At 39.6% G+C, this 23,876-nt stretch overlaps 3 protein-coding genes across 12 annotated transcripts; 1 reads left to right on the forward strand and 2 right to left on the reverse strand.

Moving 5' to 3' along the window:
• The first annotated feature begins 2,258 nt into the window (after positions 1 to 2,258).
• mier1b (mesoderm induction early response 1b, transcriptional regulator) lies at positions 2,259 to 10,055 on the forward strand. 2 transcript variants are annotated; one of them, XM_044043326.1, is made up of 13 exons: positions 2,259 to 2,307; positions 3,834 to 3,858; positions 4,253 to 4,401; positions 4,492 to 4,680; positions 4,783 to 4,912; positions 5,022 to 5,089; positions 5,751 to 5,823; positions 5,980 to 6,131; positions 6,529 to 6,610; positions 6,783 to 6,877; positions 7,154 to 7,281; positions 7,948 to 8,075; positions 8,632 to 10,055. In XM_044043326.1, exons 1-13 carry the CDS (start codon positions 2,299 to 2,301, stop codon positions 8,949 to 8,951), a joined length of 1,548 nt encoding a protein of 515 aa, XP_043899261.1. In that variant the 5' UTR covers positions 2,259 to 2,298; the 3' UTR covers positions 8,952 to 10,055. The 2 variants fall into 2 exon arrangements, with proteins under 2 accessions (XP_043899261.1, XP_043899269.1); XM_044043334.1 differs by having other exon boundaries at positions 7,235 to 7,281.
• Positions 10,056 to 10,893: 838 nt separating this feature from the next.
• On the reverse strand, positions 10,894 to 14,355 carry LOC122780465 (UDP-N-acetylglucosamine/UDP-glucose/GDP-mannose transporter-like). Its single transcript, XM_044043428.1, has 12 exons — positions 14,092 to 14,355; positions 12,971 to 13,004; positions 12,766 to 12,852; positions 12,618 to 12,685; positions 12,446 to 12,517; positions 12,299 to 12,367; positions 12,105 to 12,207; positions 11,897 to 11,989; positions 11,446 to 11,513; positions 11,230 to 11,308; positions 11,037 to 11,119; positions 10,894 to 10,960 (listed from the first exon to the last, which is right to left on the reverse strand). Exons 1-12 carry the CDS (start codon positions 14,277 to 14,279, stop codon positions 10,894 to 10,896), a joined length of 1,011 nt encoding a protein of 336 aa, XP_043899363.1. The 5' UTR covers positions 14,280 to 14,355.
• Positions 14,356 to 15,013: 658 nt separating this feature from the next.
• serbp1b (SERPINE1 mRNA binding protein 1b) lies at positions 15,014 to 22,664 on the reverse strand. Of its 9 annotated transcripts, none has more exons than XM_044043357.1 (9): positions 22,271 to 22,659; positions 20,728 to 20,908; positions 19,894 to 20,031; positions 19,457 to 19,528; positions 18,720 to 18,794; positions 18,300 to 18,498; positions 17,932 to 17,997; positions 17,625 to 17,816; positions 15,014 to 16,796 (listed from the first exon to the last, which is right to left on the reverse strand). In XM_044043357.1, the coding sequence occupies exons 1-9, from the start codon at positions 22,524 to 22,526 to the stop codon at positions 16,737 to 16,739; spliced, it is 1,239 nt and encodes a 412-aa protein (XP_043899292.1). In that variant the 5' UTR covers positions 22,527 to 22,659; the 3' UTR covers positions 15,014 to 16,736. The 9 variants fall into 9 exon arrangements, with proteins under 9 accessions (XP_043899292.1, XP_043899282.1, XP_043899318.1 ...); XM_044043347.1 differs by having other exon boundaries at positions 19,894 to 20,034; XM_044043383.1 differs by having other exon boundaries at positions 18,312 to 18,498; positions 19,894 to 20,034; positions 22,271 to 22,657.
• Positions 22,665 to 23,876: the final 1,212 nt, after the last annotated feature.

Consider the following 23,876-nt stretch of genomic DNA (forward strand, 5'->3'; position numbering starts at 1 on the left):
AGAAAAGATCACCAATGTCCATAGCAACATGGGACATTACACATTTATTGTTCTAATTTTTAATTTCTTGGACCTTTATGTCTAATTTCTTGGACCTATATGCACTGACTTGATATAATTTTCCTCGGTGAACATGGTAACAGAGATGTTATCAGCACGTCTGTATGTAATTTCAAGCGGCCGTAGTCTCAGGCGGCTTTTCTTAACAGCGCCACCAGGTGGACACAGAAGACAACGCTTCAATTCTTGCGGTTCCAGCAGTTCAGACCAGACACCAAAGACGGTTCAAAGAATGTAAGCATATAGCATTTAATTTCTGCCGTTAAATCAATTATGAATGTCTGAGTAACACGTTAAAGTTTCCGTTTGCTGTTCTAAGTGTCTTTAAAACATTTTGTTGTTATGTATGATCAGGTTTTCCATCGTTTTGATTAACCCTACCACCACCACCACGACGCACTTGCTAAATCCACCAACTTAAAAAAGTAAGAAGTAGTAATTCGTTAATTTAGTGAAATACGTGTTTATTTTGACCAAACCAGAGGGATATTTTGGAGCCTTATTATTTGTGTTGTCCTTAAATTATATTGTTATTCGAGATGATTAAATGACTGGGTTTTTTACGGAGTTTGGCGGCTCTTTCTGTTTAAAATGGGAGCGAAAACGAGCTTCCTTTGCAAAAATGTATGCGAATGTATGATGAAGTTCAGAGGACTATCTATCTGTCTATCAGCCGTTCAATAACATTTGACACAATGACTCACTAACATAGTGAGTCATTTTTAAGAACTATTTTGAATGAGCCTTGAATGTTAGATTATGTCATGTACTGTGCTTTTTTTTTTAGCAGCAAACCCTGTCATAGTGCCATAATGGACTGTGCCTCAAGCTCATCTATTTTATGACATTTTGAAACTTCTGTATGTACACTTGTCTCCCCTTTACACTTGCTGTAGAATAGATTGCAGTCTGTGTTCAGATGGAACCACTCATGGCGGGGTGGAGTGGCTCAGTGGTTAAGACCCTACCTTGTGTACCAAAGACATCATGGTCGCAAGTTCGATTCCACCCCTGGCTAATTGTACTTGATTCCATTGTAAGTTGCTTTGGATAAAAGCGTCTGCTAAATGACATGTAATGTGTTGTCTGTTTAGAGTAATTATACACACCAGTTGCCTTTTCCTATGTAATACTTTGTATTGATCTTGTTGTCAAAGATTTGGCTTCTGGAATAAGAGACTTGCTGCAGGAAACCCTTCAGCCAATCTCTAGGGTTCCAAGAAAGAGTTCTTTCACTGAGGAAGCCCCAGCTCACTGCACAGGAAAAGAGACTGGTGGACTAAATTGTACGGTCACAAGAACTTAAATATCATTTGTTGGTTCTCTAAGAATGTTCGTATTTAATCACCAATGCAGACAAGCTGAAAATATTCAACCAGGGCCTTTGTTGTAAATACCATCACAGAATAATTTACCTCAACAGTTCGTTTATTGCATATTTATCTTAAATATATGTATTGATTGAATGCAACTGGTATGTAGTGTAATATTTAATGTTAAATTACAGTCAAGGTTTCTGGCACTACCTCACAAACTATCAAAGTGCAGGGAGGTGTCAAACAGTCAAGCTATTTTTTTGTATAAGGAATAACTTGATAGTAGCTGTTACGTGACTAATCTTTTATTGTTAGACTCAAGGTCTTTGCATGACTGTGAGAAAAAAAAGCCAGAAAGAAATTATAGCTAATAGTTGAGATCTAGTAATTGCGAATGTCACAGCCTGTGATTCATCTACATTTTACCTGATAATGAGCTAATTGTTCAAATTACACAGATTGCTCCACATCAACTATGTAGTTACCTAAGGGTGTTAATTAGGTGTAATAACCCTTTACTCGTTAATGCACTTCCAGAAATGCATTTAGAAACGGCAAACCCTTTTGATTGATATCATTTTATATTAATTATTGATTATTTTTAATAATAATTAGGGTTATTTTTGTATGTATATTTATGTTTCTTTGTTGTTGTTTTTTTTCAATGCTTCTAGTTTATCTAACAGTTTTTATATACTTTCATATGTTGTACTGTAAATGAAATAAAAAAAGAAACCGCAGTCTCTGGTCATCCAAGTCATTAAGTGGCGCTGTTAAGTAAACGTGGGCCGCCTGAGATTACTGTCTCCGGTACTGCAGAGACATACTATTGCGCTGTGGACGCATCATTACTGCGGGTGGGCGGGGCTCTACATCCGGGAACTGCCGCTGACCCCAGACGCGACCCTGCAGGATCGCAAACATGACGGAGGTAAGCCAGCGAAATAAATATTCGATTCAATAAAAATTTGATTTGTTTATTAAATCAAATGTGCGCATCCTTGAAGTGTTATAACCAAAATATACGAATTTGAGTTGCAGCTGCTTGCATAGCTAGATAAAAGCCATTTCGCGACACCAACATGTTTGGAAAACTTCAGATTTAGCTAACGTTAGCTGTGCTAGCCCTGACGAGAGAAAGACGCAGCGTTAGCAGCGCTACTTCGCGGTTTTAGTTTAAGAATACGTAACTATTCGCACTCACGTTTCATACCGCACTGGGGCGACACGTTCACACGTTGTTTTTTGGTCATTATTTAGCAGACTCTTGATACCAAGCGTAACTTAGACGCGTTAGCCAAATACTTAAAGGAGAATTAGCCTGCAACTTATAATTTGAGTTAGCCAGTGAAGAGCTTAAACACGGCGAGCGCTCGCCCTGTTGTGCTACGTAAATGTGACTGAGTACGGAGAGCAAAAGAAGCATTCACATCATAGTTCTGCTGTCCGTGAAATGTCTGCGCAGGAAGTGGTCACATTTCTTCTTTGTTTCTTGTCTTGTTGAACTGCGATCAGCTTTTTTTTAAATGGCTCAGCGTCGAGCGCGCTTTTTCTCAGCTCCCCTCTTATGTCCTCTTATGTCCTCTTTCTCCTCGTTAAGTTGTATCCCAATATTTTCCCAGACTGTTTATGCGAGGAGCCGTTTATAAACATGACTATACACTTCTCAACAATTGTGACGAGAGCAGATTTGTGCAAAGCGAAACTATTTTTCTTTACACGTACGTTTATGGGGTTCCGACATTTTAATTAGAGCTGCAGCTTTTCATTCGATCAATCGAGTACTCGTTTGTTCCATAAATGTCAGTAAATGTTGACGAGTGGTTTTTCAAACCTCAAAATGATCACGTTCTCAAATGTCTCGTTTTCTCCACAAACAAAAAATATTCCCGTTTAGTGATTTCTTTGTTTATATGAAGCAAAAAACCCCCCCCAGAAAATAAGAAGCTTAAAATGTTCTAATTATTTAAAAAACAAACTGATTATCGATTACAAAAAATAGTTGATGAATAATGTAGTTGCAGCTCTAATTCTGCTTATGTTATTTGTATAGCCGTATGGGGTTCTCATGTTTACTTCTTCATTTACATAATTTTAGTTTTATTCTTACATTTATTGTATTTCATCTCCCATCTCTATCATTTCTGTATGAATTTATATCATATAAATAGGTAAACCAGTCATTTGATTAAGATATACAGTATTATGACAAATGTATATCTCATGAATAGATAAACCAGCCATTTGATGAAGATATTCAGTATTTTGACAAATGAATCTTATCTCATTTGTCTTACTGGCATTTAAACCCACAATTTGACAAAGACCCCTTTATGGGTTCCTGTCTGATCTCTATGAATGACTGTATTATGTGGTGTCTAATTGTACATGTGATGACATGTTTGCTTCTGAAGCAGTTCTTAAACTTAATTCTTATCCCCGTTTTTTGTTTTCCAGCCCTCCCTCGAGAATTCGAGCCCAGGTACATGTTCTTAAATTTGAAACTTGTTTTACATAATTGTTCAAATAATAATAAAATAATAAAATAAATAAATAAAAATGTTAGGCAAACGCAATAACATAAATATATTGTCCATCATTTTCTTGTAGTTTGTGTAACCATTTAGGGTTCCAAATAATGCAGTGAAATACTAAGTATTAGTGCCTTCTGTTAATGCCTAAACATTTTAAATGAAAAGACACTTTCATTGATAGTCTTTTTCCTGGAATTGTAATAACACGTGTTCCTTGTCATATTCTTTAATGAACATAAATGGCATTTTAATAGTTTAAAAGCGTGTCATTTACTACGCTCATATAAGCTCATATATTTTAAATTTACAGCCTGTCTTTAAATTTTGGCCGTATTTTTCTAGGAGGTTCAGCAGGTACCGATGACCGTGATTTCGACCCATCGGCAGAAATGCTTGTCCATGACTTTGATGATGAGCGCACCCTGGAGGAAGAGGAAATGATGGAAGCAGCAGATGAGACCAACGTCAATGAGATTGAAGATCTTGCACGGGTTTGTTTCAGGTTTTCAGCACGTCCGGGTTTGTCAGCCCCATGTCCTTTTTAGAGTTCATTGAGAAGTGTAATTTTTCATTTGTAACAGGAGGGAGAGATGCCCATTCATGAGCTGCTGAGTCTGTACGGTTATGGCGGTGGATCAACAGCAGATGAGGATGAAGAGGAGGAAGAGGAGCCAGAGGAAGAAGAGGATGACGATGAGGAAGAGGATGAAGAAGAGGATCTTGACAATGATGAAAGTAGCAGGAGCACTGGCGAGTTGAAGAGGAATGAGGTGTGTTTGTGTTGACAATCATGTTCTTTTGGAAACGACTGACTCTTTGGTGTAATTTCAGCAGACTTTTTAAACATTTGTGATCATATGTGCATGTTTTAGGGTAAGAGTGTTAAGGACTCATCAGGACCTGGGAGTGAGACACAGGCAGCCCCTGAATCCCGCACACGTTCAGTCAGGTCCCTCGGCACAGTGGAACTTATTCGTGCTCAGAAGTTAATTTATTTTGAAAGTATGTTCCTCCTTCTTTTTGCCCCCTATGTTTTGTTTGTTGTTTTAAAAAAGCACAGTAGATCATTTTGTGCGACGCACCTCATTAAAATGGTTTCCCGTATTTTCAGGCAATAATGATGCAGAGGAGGAGTCGGATGAAGATGAGGACTATGTTCCATCAGAAGACTGGAAAAAGGTATGGAAGAGCATCTTGTAATCTATCAGTCTTGAACATGTGCTATTAGATTAAATAGGATTTTTACAACACTGGAAAATGCATTTGTTATACTTCACCTATGAAAGTGTGGTTTCTTTAAATGCTAACTAGGGTTTTGCTTGACTGGCTTCAAACCTGACCTAACAGCAGAAAAGGTAGATATAGCTGGCGAGACGAGGATTATGTGGACTGATGAGAAAACCACAACATTCTCCCACTAAGTGCAAGAAGTACATTTTACAACAATAATAAATTGTAGCAGCAATGAAATGCCACCATATATCACCAGCTGCTGGCGCTTATCGTCAACTTGCGCCTACGTATCCTTCTGTCGTGTCATAGACTTTGGAGCCACCCACTGCTTTTCTCAGTGATCTAACAGTTGATTAAAACATACATCCACATTTTTCTTTACCAAGACTTTGAAATTTTGTTTTTTTGGAATTTTAATGGGAACTTAGGTACTGTGATGCATTTGTGGTACTGAAAATATTCTGTGCAAGATAATATTATATTAGATTCAACTTCCTAAAATAAACCTATTTAAGGGAACACCCAGAAATGTTCAGATCCATGTTAGATTATGAGGTAATTTATGTGTAATTGTATTCAGTTTAAACTGTGTGTTTATTCCCAACAGGAAATTATGGTGGGTTCTATGTACCAGGCAGAAACCCCCGTTGGCCTGTGTAAATATAAAGAAAACGAAAAAGGTGAGATAGTTGTTCTGTTGATCACAGCTGCATAACATATTACCATTGTGGATTACACAGACTACACAAGGCATAGAGATCGTAAACATAGTATACCGTCGCTATAATGTACATAAGGATAATGTCTATTCTGCTGTTTGTGAATTTGTCCTGCAGTTTATGAAAATGATGACCAGTTATTGTGGAACCCCGAGAGTCTACCTGAAGGCAAAGTAGTGGAGTTTTTGACGGAGGCGTCAAGGCGAACGGGAGATGAGAAGGGAGTGGATGCTATTCCAGAGGGATCTCATATCAAAGACAACGAACAAGTGAGACGAATGCACCTGTAGTATGTAGAAGACATGGCTGCCTGTTGCCTATGTTATTCTCATTGTCATGAAAATACCAATATATTAATCCCTTATGGGGCTTTTTTATTTTAACAAAAGCCTGGTTTAACGTATTCCTCTGTGCCATATAGCTTCAGAGCAATTAGCACTGATCAGCGATGCAAGGGGTGATGTTTCTTTGTTTCAGTGAACACTGTCATTGTTGTCTATTTTGAATTGATCACATTCCCACACACAGTCCAGTTGCTGCTGATGAGAAATGATCTATAAGCACGTTAAAAATGCATAATGGAGCTGAGAACAAGAGACAGGCTGGAGACTTAATATTTTAACATGTATGCAATGGAAACATGTTTGATTGTCTGTTTCCCTGCAGGCACTATATGAACTAGTGAAATGTGACTTTGACACAGAGGAAGCTTTAAGAAGACTTAGATTTAATGTGAAAGCAGCCAGAGGTAAGACAACTCAAACGGCTTTTCACATTTTCTCCTCTTATCTTCTCCTCTTGTTTTCTCACATACGAAATTACTGATCTGCTGTTCTGTTGCAGGCCATACTAATTGTGATTATACCTTTTAAACCACTGTAATACAGCTGTAACAATAACGTTCATGTCATTTGTAACAGAGGAGCTGTCTGTCTGGACTGAGGAGGAATGTAGAAACTTTGAACAAGGACTAAAAGCATATGGGAAAGATTTCCATTTAATACAGGCCAATAAGGTAAGACAAGTGTTAAAAAGCTCATTCAGATTAATATTTATAAAATTAATATCATTTGTTGTTGCATGAATAAAAAAATGAATCTTGATTTGTTTGCTATGTGGCCATTTAAAACTTGCTGCACGTTTAGACTAATCTTTACAGTCTTTATTTTGCTTTCTATGACTTTTGTCCTAAAGAGTCATTTGGATTGTCAATTTTTGAAGTTGTGTTGAATCATCTCCTCAGATGATGGTAATAATGGTCATTTCATGTCTGCTGAATTAAATCTTTCAGGTGAGAACTAGGTCTGTAGGAGAATGTGTGGCCTTTTATTACATGTGGAAGAAGTCTGAGCGTTATGATTTCTTTGCACAGCAAACCAGACTTGGGAAAAGGAAATACAACCTTCACCCTGGTGTCACGTAAGTTGTATTTTTTTATTTTTATATGTGCAGTTGTGAAAGATGTGTATTGTTAATGTAGAAATGATGGAATTCCTGTTTTGTGTTGGTGGACTGCTAAAAGAAATCAAGGGAACACTTAATCATCACAGTCTGACTGTATGTGTGATTTTGAATTCAGTCTTTAATGGGTTGGTGATTTTGTTTTTAATTGATGGATGTTACATTTATATTGTCGTCATTAAATAATTCAAGTTCGTTTTTATATGTGATTTAGGCGTTCCCTTCATTTTTTTTAACAGTATAGTTATATGTTGTTTGGAGTTTTACTAACATCAAAAGCACCATTGCATAGCAAACATTATTATATAAACAGACTCTAATTATATATTATAAATAAATGTTTTATGACACTATGTAAACCAGTTCTGTTCATATTTGCAAGTTTTTGTACAATTTCTAAGGTGGTGGATGAATTATGTTCAGTGTTGTTAAATTGTGTCTAAAAAGGCACCAGAGTTTAATATAACTAATAATCTAATATAATTTCATCTCATGTCAAAATGGATAAATTAGTAAAAAAACACAGAGTACAGTACGACATGCAGACATACCTGTGATCACTGCATCACAACATCAGGGGTTGAGGTGATGTGTAACAGTCTGTGTCCTGCTGTGGGTCATCAGAGACTACATGGACAGATTACTGGATGAGACGGAGAGCGCAACATCCAGCAGAGCGGCGTCGCCTCCTCCCACTACGTCCAGCAGCAGCGCCAGTCACTCTGAGAGGGAGGACAGCAGCAGTCAGAATGGTGAGCTGACACATACTTTTATAATTACACGCACACACAGATGGCTATTGAAAAGGCTGTTAACGTTCAAAGTTTAGAGAGAATTCACAATTTACAATTTCATGAATTCTGTTTCCATTTGGAGGGAAATGGACATTGGACAGTGTAGTTGGTGGCTGTCCACTTGGAGCCTTTTCATAAAACATGGCACAGGCCAAATTGTGGTTCTGGAGGCTTCAGAATGAGAGTTTAGATTCTTATTGTTGTTCGTCATGACCAGTTGCTGCTACACTGAGGGTGATGCAGTTCTGGAAGCAGCAGCAGAAATGTAAAGTACTGCAGTGCCTCTCGTGCCGCTAGCAGCTTCTTTGTCAATAAGGAGCTGTAGGGAGTTGCATTACATTTCTTACACTGCAGGGCAAATGATATTTAATCAATTATCCAGCAATATCTCTATGAACAGCAAAGTTGGAAGTGTAATAACTGTAAATATGTGTAACTTTATCAACAGTTTCAATGGGACACTTCTGCAACTTTTGGCATTTGTATGATCTCAATTTTCATCCTTCTTTTACAGGTATTGCAGGCCATAATTCAAGCAACCCAGTGGATGGCCCTCAGTTCCCCCCGGCAAATCAAGTCAAAGTTGAGCCAGCTCTGTCCAACGGTCCCTCTGTCCCTGTGGTAGAACCTCCTCCAGTTCCAGACAACAACTCCAACGGCTGCAGCCAGCCCACAGCACCGAGCCATGACAGAAACGGTTCTCTGGAGCCTCCGCTTGACCACAGAGACACGGCGGCGGTGACACACAGTGACAGGCCGGCCAAGGTGTGCAGGACGGAGGCAGAGCCTTTGGGCCAAAGTGAGGTGGAACCATCTAGAACCTCAGAGAACTGAAGGAGCCAGAGCCTGATGGTGTTCACTAATACATGCTTATATAGGGTGGACAAAAATGTCCCTATGTCAGGCTGAAGAGCCCCTTTGGCCTGCGAGCACAGCGTCTCCTGAGAGCTAAGACTCTCTCTAATAAGGTCAAAGGTTTGAAGAACGCAGTCTACCGATCTGCAGCCGGTCGTCCAGAAGGGACAGTGTCTGTCCCTGTCCCCCGAACCCATCCGTACACTGACTGTCTGCAAAGCTCATCCCAAAGTTCCACAGCTCAATATCTCGTCTCATAGTTCACAATCTTTATTCCCTTTTCTGGAGACTTTCTGCCAAGAATTTCCTTTTTTTCTATTTGTTCTGAAAGAAAAATATGTCACCGGTGATATTTTTTTACACAAAGAAATATTTATATTTTTTAAACAAAGAAAAACTATAATGGGTAATTACTGTTCAAGCCATTTGAGCATTTGATGAATCCGAGGACTTTTTTTTTTTAAAGAAAAACCAATAATGCGCTCAAGCTGTTGTCTTAAAGAGGCAAAATAGGACAGATGGGCTGGTGCTGTCGCTGGCTCACTTTAGTTGCACTTTGTACGTGTCTCATGGTTGGTCGATCAGGAGTGGTGACAAAAACCCAGCAGACTAAACATTTTCACTCCTTCATTTGTAACCCGGCTCTGGCCCTGTATCATGGCTGTTAGTCTATGATGAATAAACCCGTGGGTTTGTCTCCCTCAGCAGGTTTGTTTGTGTAAAGGAGCTGACATCAGTGATGTCCTGTACTATATAAGTCATGTAGAAGATTGCTGTATTTTTGGATTTTCATAGTCAGTGCTTTGCTCAACGCTTTGTTTCTACTAGACAGAATGTTCATGGTTTTTAATGTAAAGTTTGTATAGATTTCTTACCTTGAGCAGTTGGTAAATTTTTTAATGTAACTGTATGTTTATCTCTGTATTTTCTGGTCTTCCGTGTTGGCTTTGCTTATTTGTCGAGAAAGTCTTTTTGCCTGAGATGGATGTAATAAAGTAGCCATTCCTCTTTCCCTCTCTGTTTGGCAGCACTTCTCATTCCTGTGTCACCCTGCTTCTTCTGTGCATTAAAGGAAAAAGAACATTTGTGGTTGAGTGTGCTGCTTATTGCTACTTCATTTCAACCACGTTGTCTCCACAGTGAGTGGCTTCAGAGCTGTGAAAGAAACCATGTTTTTTGTTCAGTTGCCGTGAAGCTGAACACTTTTACTTTGTACTCAACATTCTCAAATTTAAGATAGGTTTGTCTCGGATAATGTTGGTCCTTGTAGTTTCTCTATCTTTAATCTCTGTTCTCTTTAAATGACAACATAAATAAAAATGAAGTATATTCTGGCTATAAATGGAATAACATTGCCTTTATTTAATAAATGTATTACTGAAGTTGTCATAGTGTGAGTCTTGAGTATTGTTCAGTTCAGGTTTCCTACTTAAAGTTGTATACAGTAAAATCACTTAGTGAGTGAACAATCAAAAACTGTTTTTAAAGCTATTATTTTATGCTTAAAGTGCTACTTTAAATGTGTAAAAAAAAAAAACTTACACTGAAAGATAAAAATATTTATTAATTTTTCAGATGTAAATGATTATAAAAGATTGTGTTTGACAATATAAAATCATTTAAAAAAAATAAAATAAAAATAAGGCACTTAATCACAATTGTAAGAATGCTAGTATTAATGTTTCAGTAAAAAATGTTTTTACCCAACATCCCATTTCCCGTTTGTTTCATTATTAAAAAACACATGCTTAAAAATAGTGACATCCACATGTGATGATGCACAGATATAAAATGTGTTCAGGATGTCCTTCTACGGGTGCAGAGTCGATATTTACGCCTTTTCTGTTCAAATCAGCACAGGAAACAAACATGTTGAACATGTACTCAAATGAATAGTATTATCATTATTATTATTATTATTTTAAAACTTCTTACTTGTTTGCTCATGTGTGAAAGTGATATAGGAGTATACCAGACTCCCAGCAATGCTGAGGGCAAAAAAGGATTACAGAATATGATACCAGACAGAAAATCTTCAACAAAAATCGAATTAAACTGTCTTACCTAATGTTTAGACCAACGAAGTTAGTCCAGGTAAAAATGTAATCTCCACCAAACACCATCCCAATGTAGGTTACTAGAACATTCTGCATCAATCACACACACACACAGAGAAGTCAGTTACATTCCTCTGCCTGCATGAATCTAAGGAGCCAGTAGAGTTCAGAGCAGCACAGGGAGTTTGTTATGAAATCACCTTAATACAGCCTATGATGGACGTGGTGAGCGCTGAGTTGTACTGTGTGCACAGCATGATGGAGTACATGAGAACAAAGCTGTGCCACAGACAAAAGAAGAAGAGTCACACACTCACTCTGGTTTGTGTCTATTATCTGTTAATCGTAGGTGTTGGTTGGGATGGTTGCTGCTATATAAAGAAACGTGGGATATGTCAGTTGAGTGTGTCACTTACCCCATGACACAGGAGAGGACAAACTGGAGAAGGAACAACCGATCAGACCAACCAGGATACTCCCAGCCCTACACACACACACACACACACACACACAACGCAGATCCTCATCGTTATATTCAAAAATACACTCACCTGCCACTTTATTAGCGACATGTTCTACGACATGTTAGCGCACATATCTCATCAGCCAATCACAAGGCCGGATCTCACTGCACAACAACATGGTGACCAGCTGTATTTCAAACCGTCAGAACGGAGAAGAAAGGTGATTTTAATTCCTTTTTTTGTACATAATTTATTGTAAAGTATTAACGATTAATGGTGACAGAGAATAATAACAACACACACCATCACTCCAAAACAAGCAACAACTTCTTAGTGAAATTAAACCTGATTTTATGGCTGCCTAATTGTCAATTTTGTCACATAAAAAAAGAATCTGTCTTACTTTTTCTAAATCCCCGGAATAGTAAGCGTATGCCATCGTGGGGAAAATCATGATCAAAGCATTGTAGTAGAGAAGACCGTATTTTCCCAGCTCCTGTGGAAACAGCAGTACATGATGATGATGATGATGATGATGACGACATGTGAACGACAGCGTAGAAGAAGAAGACGCATCACGTTTATGTGTTTATGTGAACGGCACCGCTCACCCGAGAGTCCAGCTTCTTCTTCACATATGCTCCGTTAGCTGCAGTGAGTACGTTGTTCAGCATTATGAAAACGTATCCTTCAAGGTCAAAGGCTAAATCAGCGCTACAAAACACGTAAAAACGGGCTGGATGAGAACGACAAACACAAACTTCCTGCCAGGAAAGGTGACGGTGTCGTTGTGTGCGGCTGTTACCTGGCGGCGATGAAGGCCCCAAAGATCATTGTGAACACGGTTGCTTTAATAGACGTGGAGAAGGTTTTTCTGTGGAGGAAGTAAAACGCACGTTTATTAAAAATCATTCATCAGCAACGTGTTTCGGTTAAATGGAGTTTAACCTACTTCAGCAGGAGTCCCTCAAACACCATGGTGAGAAGAATACTGAACCTCCTCAGAACTGTAAACATAGGTAAACTAGAAAAGACATTTTATTCTTTTTTTTAATAATTATTATTATTATTATTATATGTGATGATAATAATAGTGAATAATAATGGAAATAATAGGTTCTCACTTGAGTCGCTGCGTCCCAAACAGTCCTGATATTTGATTCCCGACATACAGTAAAGGCAGTGGGAACATCTGAAAAGAAGATGTACTGTTATAGTTTTAAATATGGGAAACATGTTCTGTGGGATCATATTTAACGATTCACTCCGCACCTTGCGTGGTATACTCAGATCCATATCTGGGAATGAGATAATGCCCAACATCTTCCCCATCCTCAGAACTACAACTGTAGCCAGCATCTGCAGAGGAGAGGAGAGGAGAGGAGAGGAGAGGAGAGGAGAGGAGAGGAGAGGAGAGGAGACACTGGAGCGTTTCAGCGTTTGTTTTGGTGGACAGAGAGGAAATATTTCCACTTACCTGACCAATTCCAACACATGTTGACGATGGAAATCTGTGCAGACAATGAGGGAAAATGACCCTGTGCAAGTACGTATGACCAAGTAGACCACATGCACTATTTCTCATATTACACACACAGTGCAATATCAGTGTAATCAAATCTTTTACACTGTTTACCAGGGCTGAGTATAGGTAAGAGTCTGCCACTACAGAGCTGACGATACAAGACATTGTGATTTATTTTAGGGAAAACTGCAGTGGTAAAAATAACAATGTGTTATGAATTAACAATACACAGTTTTCTTTGTCTGGTAAGATTGGACTGGGACATCTGTATTGTCCCTGAGGGACATTTTGTTTGTAACAGAAGAGTAAACAATGCATAGAATATACAATACAATGGATGTCATCATGATGATTAATGAGCCATGTGACCTAATGGCAACTAATTAATAATTTGTCCTATCTATTTGATCATAGGCAAACCAAAGTCTCCCAGGATGACCTTCGCCCTCTGAGTAGCTGCAACTATAACTTAATATTTAAGTTAATGTTGACTCAATAAGAGATGAATGAACAGAATAAACATTTTTTCCCCTCAAAAAGAAGATGTATATATTATTCCGTTTTTGACATTTCTTATATTTTCCTTGTGTTTCATAATAATAATATTTCTTATCTTTCATGCGTCACCATGTGTGCTGCCGTGACACAGCACATTTCTCAATAATCTAAATTATGTAACTCTCTTCTAAAAGTCGACCTGTTTTACATTACTTTCCTGACATGGACACACCTACTGTACACTGTGAAAACACACAATAAGGATTATGTAAGATAACTTAAACAATGAACCGTACATGTATTCAACTGCATATTCTACACAGTCTGGAAGTTGAATAATGTACTGCACATATTGCACATTCTATTGAGTTACTTCGAAAAATATTTGTACTTTTTACTTTCAAGACTCCACTTTGTTTAAATGGTGTAATTTCAAAACATACGCTAACAATACAACAACAGTAAAGAAGCAACACTGTTCTTACAAGTTTATACACTGAGAAAGGTTAAGTTAGATATACTTGGTTGCATTTATGTAAATAAAACGAGCTGTTGCTTGTACTTTGCACCTTTACCTGTAGCTGGTGAGGACGCTTTTGTTCACAACCACAATGAGGAATGAGCTGATTCCGTACAAAGCCGCAGCCACGAGTTTGACGAACAGAGCTGAGGACGCGTCAGACGCAGCGCCTTCTCTGGAGGTTTCCTCCGCTGACAGCGGTTTGTCCTCGGCTCCATGACGACGTTTCTGCAGCTGTGCCATCGAGTTATCTGGCCGCTTCCAATGGACGGACGTCTTCACGTCCCACTGCGCATGCGCTGAAGAGTCAACACAAACAAGGAAAAGCAGTCGGCGAAGGCGGAAATGCCAAGACATGACTTATCTTAATGTACAATCATTTTCGGATATTTCGATTATTTCTGGTCTAAAGCGTTTGTTTGCAGTTATAATAGACATACAAAGTAATACATTTGAATTACTTTTACCTATGCGTTACCCTCATACGTGGGCGAACATTTATTTCGTCTATTTAATAGTTTCCGAAAAAACTCACCAAGGAAGCGACCGCACTGTGCTGAAGTGTAAAACAACAATAAAGTTAAACATGCATTATTCAAAAACTACACAAATTACTTAATTATTTTTATTATATCGTTAATGTGTGTCTTAAAGATGTCAGTCTTTCAACAACACTTGTCAGCTAGGGCTGATAAGTTTAAACATAGTATAATTTAAGTTAAGGCTGGATAACATTAAATTAGTTATGAAGTTGAATACAGGCTACCTACAAAAGAACACAAATGTAGCACAGCACTAAATATTGTTTGAGTTTCAAACTCAGAAGTGGGGGCAGAGATTTAAGTTGTTCTGGTTTAACTCACGTACGCCACCTTGAGTCAAAACCCTTCTCGACAGTTTAGAGTTGATGACGAACAATCGGTGTGGCCCTGAAATCAGTACACCAGTGTGTATACATCAATGACGAGTCAGCAGCATATTTGTTTACACCTTTAAAATCACAGTATTGATTTTAAATACCCCAACAGCCACTGGCAGAGTACATGTAACACCTCCAAATCAATTTATTAGAACAGGGATGTTTGCAGAGAAAGTTTTACGTCATGTGGTTCAACAGTCCTACAAAGAAAACTGCTCCAGCCGTCTGTGTCAGTGCATCACAGACAAGTCTTTGCAGCACAGAACATGTAAAGCTTTTAATTCACTCCCTAATGTCTTCAGAGTAACCCCCCTCCCGCCCCCAAAATGTGAATTATACCCTTTCATAAGAGCTCACTGGAAACACTGACACAGGTAGCTAAAAGCAACATTACCTTACGTTACATTCTGTAGCTTGTGATTGCTCCACAATGACTACCGGCATTTTTTTTTTCAGACAAATTATGCATGGGTGCTGCTGCACTGACAAAATACTAAAAAGAACAAAACAAAAAAAAAACAATAAAACAGCAATTATGATTCACAGAAGGGGAAGTAAACAAATCTTAAGAGGACTGGTGCTGATATAACCGAGTGCTTTGAGATCTGAAAGATATTACAGATTCTTTAAGAGCTAGATATGTCCATGGTCTACCCATTATTCTCACCCCGGTTTCAACAATCACTTCTCAAAAGACAGAAGGAACTGCATCAGGCGAGAACTTGCAGTCTACCTTTTGAAAAAAATGCAAGTTCGTAGCAGAGGAACACTTAAATCCTAAGTAACTAGCTGTCTAAATTCACACATTCATCCTCACACTTTCACTTGCACACACGCAAACACACAATCCTGCCTAAACACAGTCATACTTAACAAGAAAATACAATATTCGCTTAGTGGTCCTTAAGTTACAAGTAGTACAGTCTTTATGACCTAGCAGGACCAGCCTAAAGATATACACTGGGCCCCAGGAAACCCTGAAAACAAAGGTAGCACATCTGGATCAGGGAATAGAAAGCATTACTAACCCACTGGTCCACCAAAAAAAGGCAAGCTATCAAAAAAACAAAAACATAAGAGGCATTTACTTTCACTGCACAACAAGCAGAAAAATATCAAACATTAGTACTAAGCCTCTTTGCCTAGTTACCCATCCTGAATTTGTGACTTGCAAAATGGATGGGTAGTCAGGATCGGACTAATTACACTTCAAATGGGTGTTAAGCCATATTTCCGATATCTAGTACAAGATTTCTATGTAGTGAAATACTACCACATCAGTGTGTATTACTGGATAACAAAACCTCCAGTAGAAAGTCTTTTTTTTTTTAAGATGACCCCATAATACTGCACTGAAGTCAAGGTGGAAAAAACATAACAAAAGCTTCAGGGGAAGAGATAACACACACTTCAACCTAATCGCAGAAATGCATCAATTCAAGCAGCACAAAAAATATCAATGGAGTATGCATAATCTCTGAAAAAAAAAAGAAAAAAGTATGAAAACATCCCTGCTTTCATGTTCCTAAATACAAAACTTCAGTGTAACAAGAGGTCCTTTTTCTCTGCCATTTTGTCTTTTCTTTTCCTTTAAAACAGGTAAAATTTAAGTCCTCTGTTGGTGTGGGTGGTATGGGATGACAGTCTTTTTTTTTTTTTTGTCATTAAAATCTTTTTTTTTTCTGTTTTCTTATATACTTGGAAGATGTGGTAAGCATGCAAGCCTCGTAGAGGAGGGGCCCGGAGGGGCTGATGGGTGGGCTGGTGGTGGAAATGAGCCTTTAGGCCAGAGCTGGGAAAGCTTCAGGATCATCCACGTTGGGGACTGACGCTCCACTTGCCTGGAGGAGAAACACGCGACATAGAGACATGGTTAACTGACCAATGGATCACACTGTGTTTAACACAAAGAGAGTCAGTCAGCTTCACAGGAGCCTATGGTTTTTCTGGCCTGTATTATAATGTTGAGTGACATAATTAATACATTTGGGAAACCTTAATCCTTCTGTTACCGTCCTGTTGTCAGGACTTGGCATGCGTTCTCATTACCGTAACTCCTAGACTAGAAAATAAAAAAAACTATGGACTGGCGATACCGGAAAGCAGACAAATAGCTTTCCGCCCATATAACTGTCATTATGGTAGCCCTCAGGACAGACAAGATTCACCAGCGGGTCACACGTTATATAACTGCTAGTTATTAAATTGAAAGTTATCTTGGAAAAAGGGGCAGAAGCACTCACTCATTAAGCATTTTTGACAATTTTACAACCATAAAATCAAAATAAATCCAAGCAGCCTGATTATCATAGTGGTCATATGAGGGTTAAAGAATACCTTCCTCGCATGATCCGGTTCAGCCAGATAATAATAAATGTTGCAACACTGCATAAGCTTATCGAAGCAGTGTCACTGCAGCTTTCAAAACGACGACATGCAGGGTGGACATGACTCTGCCTAGTTACTACACACCACTGTACATCACCACTGTTATGAGGTCAGTCTGTGACTTTTCCATGACGGAGCATGTGCTCAGTGTTGTTATTTCAGGGCCTCTGTGGTCCACTACAGGTTTTCCATGTCAGTGATTTTACAGCCAGTGTTTAGTCAGTGAGCTAAATCCAGAATGAGAGACACTAAACCCTTGTTGTCACAGCGTTTATTGTTACCTTTTCAGACCGTCCTCCCCCGCGTGCCGTCCTGCTGCCTCCCCCACCGCGGCCTCCCCTGCCTCCCCGTGCTCCCCCGCGCCCGCGGCCAGGGCGGCCCAAGTCTCCGAAGTTGATCTCCAACTGAGATGTGATGTCGTTGGCTGGTTTGCGGAAATGGTGGTCACTGGACTCATCAGTAGGGCCGTGCGGCTGAGAACAGAAGATGTACAGATATGTTTTTAGGAAGTGAATGAACAAGTGTGGGTGTTTTTACTCTTAATCGTGTGCGGTTTCATAGACAAATGAATGCGTGAGCTGCAGGCACCTTCTGGTACACCAAGTTGGAGTCTGCTTCTGTTTCTGGGGCGTCAATCAAAGCACCAACAGGCCTCTGAAAGTGGAACACAGGAAGTATTAACACAAAGGTGTTAATACCCCATAGGAAAAATGTGAAATGGAAGCTATAGAACTGAAATCTATAAGCTGAAGATAGGGTTGTTGTCACAACTTTAAACACGGGTCCTTGTTTTCCACAAAGTGCACAAACGAGCATCTGTTTCCAAAAGTTCATCTTCCCTTTTTTTCATTGTGGTCCAAAACTTTTGGAATGATAATAAAAAAAGGGTAAAAATGTAAACAAAGTGACGATAGCATTGAATTGAAGGTTTTCTGTTTCACATTAAAAGGACAAACCTCCGCACTCACATCTTCGCTCTTGGACTTGTGCAGCACGTATCCTTTCTTCCACTGGCTGTCGGCTCCCTCGTTGGGTTTACGGATGTTGAACTCCACCTTGGTGCGTGCCTTGTCCTGCATGGCCTTCCACTCGTCCAGGGTCATTTCTTTGGGGCCTTCGGTTTTCACTTCTTCGACCTCGTTCTCCCTGGAAAGCCAGCGCACAGCAACAAAGCAAACATCAACTTTAAACTGCAGATCCTCTTAGCTCTATGCCTGCTCTCTAATCCTGAGAAACAATGTTTATCCCAACAGCTGTGTGAGACAAATACACATGCAGACACACCGTGACATAGAGAACCAAGTTTATGATGTACTGGAGCTTCAAACAGATTGTTAACATCTAAATATCACTTTGGACAGGAGATGGATACTCACTTATTCTCAGAGCCAGCAGGTGCATTTTCCTCTCCTTCTGTGGTCGTTTCAGGAGCAGGAGTCTGTTCAACCTCGCTGGGAACAAAGACATAAGGACACCTTGTCAAGGAGTTGCACCACCTCTGCTTAAATCTCACACAGGGAGTCTTATTTCTAGATAAACCTAAAACAAACTCTGCACCTTTCTAAACTGAGAGAAAAGCAGAAACACACAGAAGTAGATTTGTTTAGCATGACCAAATTAAGGGTTTCTTTTGCCTTTTTATAGTTTTTCTTCAACGTTGCTACATTTCCAGAAACCACAAATATAGAATGCGCAGTAGACTTAGCACAACTATAATTGGAACTGATCCCTAATCAATATCTCAGTGATGTCACCGGTCCACATTGCATACGCTGATGTTTTTATATGTAGCTGTTTGAGAAATACAGTACTGAGCAAAAGTCTGAGGCCACCGTTAGACTTGCTGATTTAGCAAAGCTATAATGACCATACAGTATACTCATTTCTCAATCACTTCATTGGAACACATCCCGAAAACATGGGAAAGCGGGGTCAGGTTATGTGAATGAATGAAATGGATGAGGTATCAGAATTGGATCAACCCTGAAAACTGTGGACATCTGCTTGCTGTAGTCCTCACATGGTAAGCACAGTCTGAATATCAGATGTGCATCTTTATTCTGCAGACAGTGAACATGATAAACAGGTTATGTGTCTCTCTGAGAGAACTTACCTCACTTCATCCTTCACGTTGCCCCAGTTGTGCGAGCCACTGCCACTGCGCTTCTCCTCGCTTTTCAGATTGCTGCAGCAAAAACAGAATTCACACACACACACACACACACACACACTGATGAATGCACTGCAAAAATACTCTTGTGCACAGAAAACCAACAACATTCCACTAACATTATGAAAAGTAGGTTAGTGTACATGACACCTAGGGGGAAAAAAGTTTATTTTTTATATTTATACAATTCTTTATTTATAGAACATAAAGTGCAAGTACAGTATGTGTAAAACTCCCAAATATTTTTGTTAAGTCAGTGAGTCTTCATTTACAAATTTGCTTCGACTTCTCAAAATCTCAACAATGTGTCTTTGAACAACAGTCAATTCTATTTTGGGACTCACTGGGCTGCTAAAGGCCTCACTTCAGGACTGACTCACGATTTGTCACTGCCGCTGTGCCTCTCGAAGTCTCGTTTCCCACGGGATTCAAAGTCTCCTCTGCCCATGCCCCGTCCTCTTCCACCACGCCCACCCCGGCCACCACCACGCCCTCGCGGGGGCCGGTCTCCAGAAGGCCTGCTGGACAAAAAAAGAAAACCTCTGTCAACCCTGAGCCAATCAAATGTGTGCAAATAATAATCTACTGTCTGATGTGATTTGGCTTTAGCCTGCACTACAATTACATACATTTATAAAACAAAAATCCAATAAGGAACATCTTACTTCACGAGAAATCAGGAAACATAGATACATACTACATAGATAAAAATGTATAATGGATTACTGAATGACATCACACTCCTGTCGCTGATCCATGGACTTGTATGAAATGCTAAATACAGCCATTATTCACGACCTGTTAACTCTTTCTGAAAGCTCCTACTTCAGGACGTCCTGTAGAATTCACAATAATCATGTGGTGATTACGAGTTCCCCTTAAATGCAGCAATAGCTGGTGGAAGTTGAAAGCATCTGGCTAAAGGAGACTCAATGGATTTACTTCCAAAAAAAAGTTTGGTCTTAGGCTCAAAGGGCTTCAGACAAGGATGGAGATAATACTGGCTTAAAACATCCGTGATAGAGGAAGCCCTTCTCCCCTGAACTTTATCACTTGCAAACACACTTGTTTGCAAATACTTGAGCTATGATATTGCGATTAAGTGAGCTGAGATTATATCAGTAGCTGCAAACTGCTCCTGTCGTTGCACCAGACAGTCTTGTGATTGTCAGCACAATTAAATAAGATTACCATCCTTCATCACAGATACGCACTTGTCTACCGAGAACTCTCCACCTCCCTCAGGCTTGTCCTCAGCGGGCTTCTCGAAACGGCGCTCTCGGGGAGGTCTCCTGTCTGGCCTCTTGTCTGCAGATCGCCCTTCACCCTGCCCGCCCTGGTGCTGGGAACCAAGCTGGCCCTGCTGGTCCGGTCTCCGACCCACTCGTCTGATTCCTGCATATCAAAAGAGCAAAACAATAAACATGGTTGTTCAATTGCAGTTTCAGTTGTTACTGTTGACATGTTTGACACCGTTTGCTTGAAAAGGATGTTATTTACGATCCACATGATCGACTCGTCACCTCCTCTCAGCAGCTTTAACACCAGCAACTGCTTCACACTTGATTCACAGTGGGATTGTTTTCATAAATCCAGTTCAACAGTCATCAAATTATTTACATTGAGGAGAGTTCAAGAGTCATTTGTAAACCATTTCCAAATGTTTCTGTGAAGTCATAAACACTAAACATATTTTTAGAAGTTCATTGGCAGAAAAGTGCTGTTTTGTAAATAAATGCAACGTCAATGGCCTGAGAAAGACTGTTTTGTACTTTAAGAGTTAAAAAAATTGCATTTTGTTGACGCTTTAACATGACACTGATTTTCTATGTGTAATATACTATACAAGTATCAGAATGGAACAACGCAACAGCATCACATACTATTGAAAGTGAAGTACATATATATTTTTAACCACTTCTTCATGTCTGATAACAATATCAAATATCAGTGCAATACAGTTGTTTTATAGCTTTGCTGATTGATGCCACAACAAGCCATTTAAAAAACAATATGCTTCAACTGTGTAATTAAATATTCTATTCTCGTAAAGAAGGACATTAAACAGTGTAAGATAAAGTGCTGTTGTGGCTATTTGTTTACATTGTGGCAGGACGTATTTATGTGATATTTGGGGCTTTTTGGATCATATTGCATCATGTGTTTTTCTTTTTCTGGTATTTGATCTGGAGAGCTGATATTAGTATCTGCCCAATACAGAGTGTACGGTATATTCTGACTAAAAGCAAAAGAGGATGGATATGACTAAAATGAATCGCTTCATCAAAGGTAAATTAAATTAGGAAATCAATGCCTCATAACTGAACAGTGGGAATACCAATGAACATGTGCACTGGTTTTTGTACAGGTGAAAGCCTGCTGCTGCCAGAGGAGCTGCTGGAGCATCACCCTCATCCACCGGCAGCAACAACATTACACCTTCCTAACTGAATGATCGTGGAAACATTTCTGCGACACAACAGTGGCTCGTTTACACCTGAGCGTGACTGTGTCTCCTCTGAGCTGCTGCTGCTGCTGTGAACACCTGCTCAGGCTGCTCCTGACTGTGTCTCCTCAGTGTGTGAGGAGCATCCACCGGTGTGTCCTCTAATAACAACAGGACAGGGTCCATGTTGACCTCACGCTGCGTTTGTTGAGCTACCTGCTAACAGACAGAGGCTGCACATGACAGTTCATGTGAAACAGAGGGAAAAGGAACAAGAGCGAGAGAAAATGCAGAGGTAAACAGCCTCTTACCCTCTTTCTTCAGGGGGACTGCAGGCTGCGACTCCTCCTTCTTGTCCAGCAGCGGGTTCTTCCTGTCCTTCTGTGACTCCTTCTTCGGCTGCTTGGCGGACTGAGCCGCGGTCTTGGTGGAGCCAGCGGCGGCCCCCTCCTTCTTCTTGTTCTCGGCGGCTTTCAGGATCTCGAACGGGTCCGACTCATCGTCTAATAACTGGTCGAACCGGTTGGTTACGACGCAGCCGAAGCCTTCCTGTAGGTGTCCGGGCATGATGGCGCCCCTTCAGCGGGATTCACCTCCGATTCTACGAGGCTTGATGCGAACAATTCGCTGGATGCTGCCACAAGATGGCTGGGAGAGTTGCACCTTCTCTTCCGGCGCAAACACCATCATCCGGGACATCGAGAGCGCGGACCAATGTGAGCACGCGGCGGCTGTATTGTTGTTTATTTACATTATGTAACAACAGTTCTCGTGTTCTCTGAATGTTTTATCAGACTTTACTTCCTTATTTACTTCTTTCATTTTGAATATATTATTAGATGTAGATACAACTACTGGCAGCATGTTTTTTGGGTTTTTTTAACAGGCTATTCTATATACTGTCAGAAAATCATCATATTATGACTGATCACAGCTGATGTGTCCATTCATTGAACATAAACAAGCTTAGCTGTTCTTATCTACACTACACTACACTAATGGTGAGACATCTGCTGGTATTAATCTCACATGACACCAACATCATTATTTGTAAAACTATAAAAGAAAGTATTTGTTTTTTTTAAATCTATTAAAAATGCTTCTCTCTTCTTTAGTGTAACTGTTATTAAATATCTATTCATATCCTGCACTTGTACCTATACTAGCCTGCTCGTAGTAACACTGATACTGATTAATCTTTCTTACATTTTAAGGCAATTTTGTCAATGAGGACCCTTTTACATAGAAAAGAGAATGTATATTTCTAATACTAATGGGGCCTTTGAATTTGAGCGGTTAAAACACTGTTGTAATTGATCACATTAACAACGGCTCTGTTCAGTTCATGTGAAACCGGAAACTGAGGAAGCTAAATGGGACGCATCCATAATGTATTTGATTATTTACACCTGTGATTGTCCTACTGTGAACTGTCAAAATGGCTGCCATACATGGACAGGTGCAACCAAAATAACGGGAGTTAAGGAGTTGCCATGGCCCTCAGACAAAATTTCATCAGACAGTTACATGAGGGCTGGGCGACAATTGAGTCATTCATATTTGTAGTTTAGGAGGATTTATTTATTAATGAAAATAATCTTTTACTTTTAACTTCCACCACCGATGCTCCCTGTGGACTTCTTTAATAAGATCCCTGGAAGCTGGGACATTGTTTGAAGCCAGTAGAAAGCTTATAAAGTTATAAAATGTTGTTGTTGTTTACAATGACAGGGCCAAATATAGTTTTGAGGCTTTTATTGTTGTACTTAAACCAAAAGGGGACATTTTGCTAAAATCCCACAAGGGTAATGAAAATGTACCTGTGCAGGTTCAATATTGTAGTAACGTTTTAAATAGTGTGGATGGTGGAGTTCATGTAAAGACTGATAATATGACAACAACCCTTCCCTTTTAGTA

Source organism: Solea senegalensis, linkage group LG1, assembly GCF_019176455.1.
Source record: "Solea senegalensis isolate Sse05_10M linkage group LG1, IFAPA_SoseM_1, whole genome shotgun sequence".
NCBI classification, from domain to species: Eukaryota; Metazoa; Chordata; class Actinopteri; order Pleuronectiformes; family Soleidae; genus Solea; species Solea senegalensis.

What these genes read in the sequence shown, in the direction of transcription:
- LOC122780465 (XM_044043428.1), bottom strand. Translation starts at nt 14,279, where the DNA reads ATGGCACAGCTGCAGAAACGTCGTCATGGAGCCGAGGACAAACCGCTG. An exon ending in ATCTGAGTATACCACGCAAG is followed by an intron (nt 12,686 to 12,765) that starts GTGCGGAGTGAA and finishes TCTTCTTTTCAG; the next exon opens with ATGTTCCCACTGCCTTTACT. An exon ending in TTTGAGGGACTCCTGCTGAA is followed by an intron (nt 12,368 to 12,445) that starts GTAGGTTAAACT and finishes CTTCCTCCACAG; the next exon opens with AAAAACCTTCTCCACGTCTA.
- mier1b (XM_044043326.1), top strand. An exon ending in GCGAGTTGAAGAGGAATGAG is followed by an intron (nt 4,681 to 4,782) that starts GTGTGTTTGTGT and finishes TGCATGTTTTAG; the next exon opens with GGTAAGAGTGTTAAGGACTC. An exon ending in ATATCAAAGACAACGAACAA is followed by an intron (nt 6,132 to 6,528) that starts GTGAGACGAATG and finishes GTTTCCCTGCAG; the next exon opens with GCACTATATGAACTAGTGAA.
- serbp1b (XM_044043347.1), bottom strand. Translation starts at nt 22,526, where the DNA reads ATGCCCGGACACCTACAGGAAGGCTTCGGCTGCGTCGTAACCAACCGG. An exon ending in CACAGCGGCAGTGACAAATC is followed by an intron (nt 19,529 to 19,893) that starts GTGAGTCAGTCC and finishes TTTTTGCTGCAG; the next exon opens with CAATCTGAAAAGCGAGGAGA. An exon ending in CCAACTTGGTGTACCAGAAG is followed by an intron (nt 17,817 to 17,931) that starts GTGCCTGCAGCT and finishes TTCTGTTCTCAG; the next exon opens with CCGCACGGCCCTACTGATGA.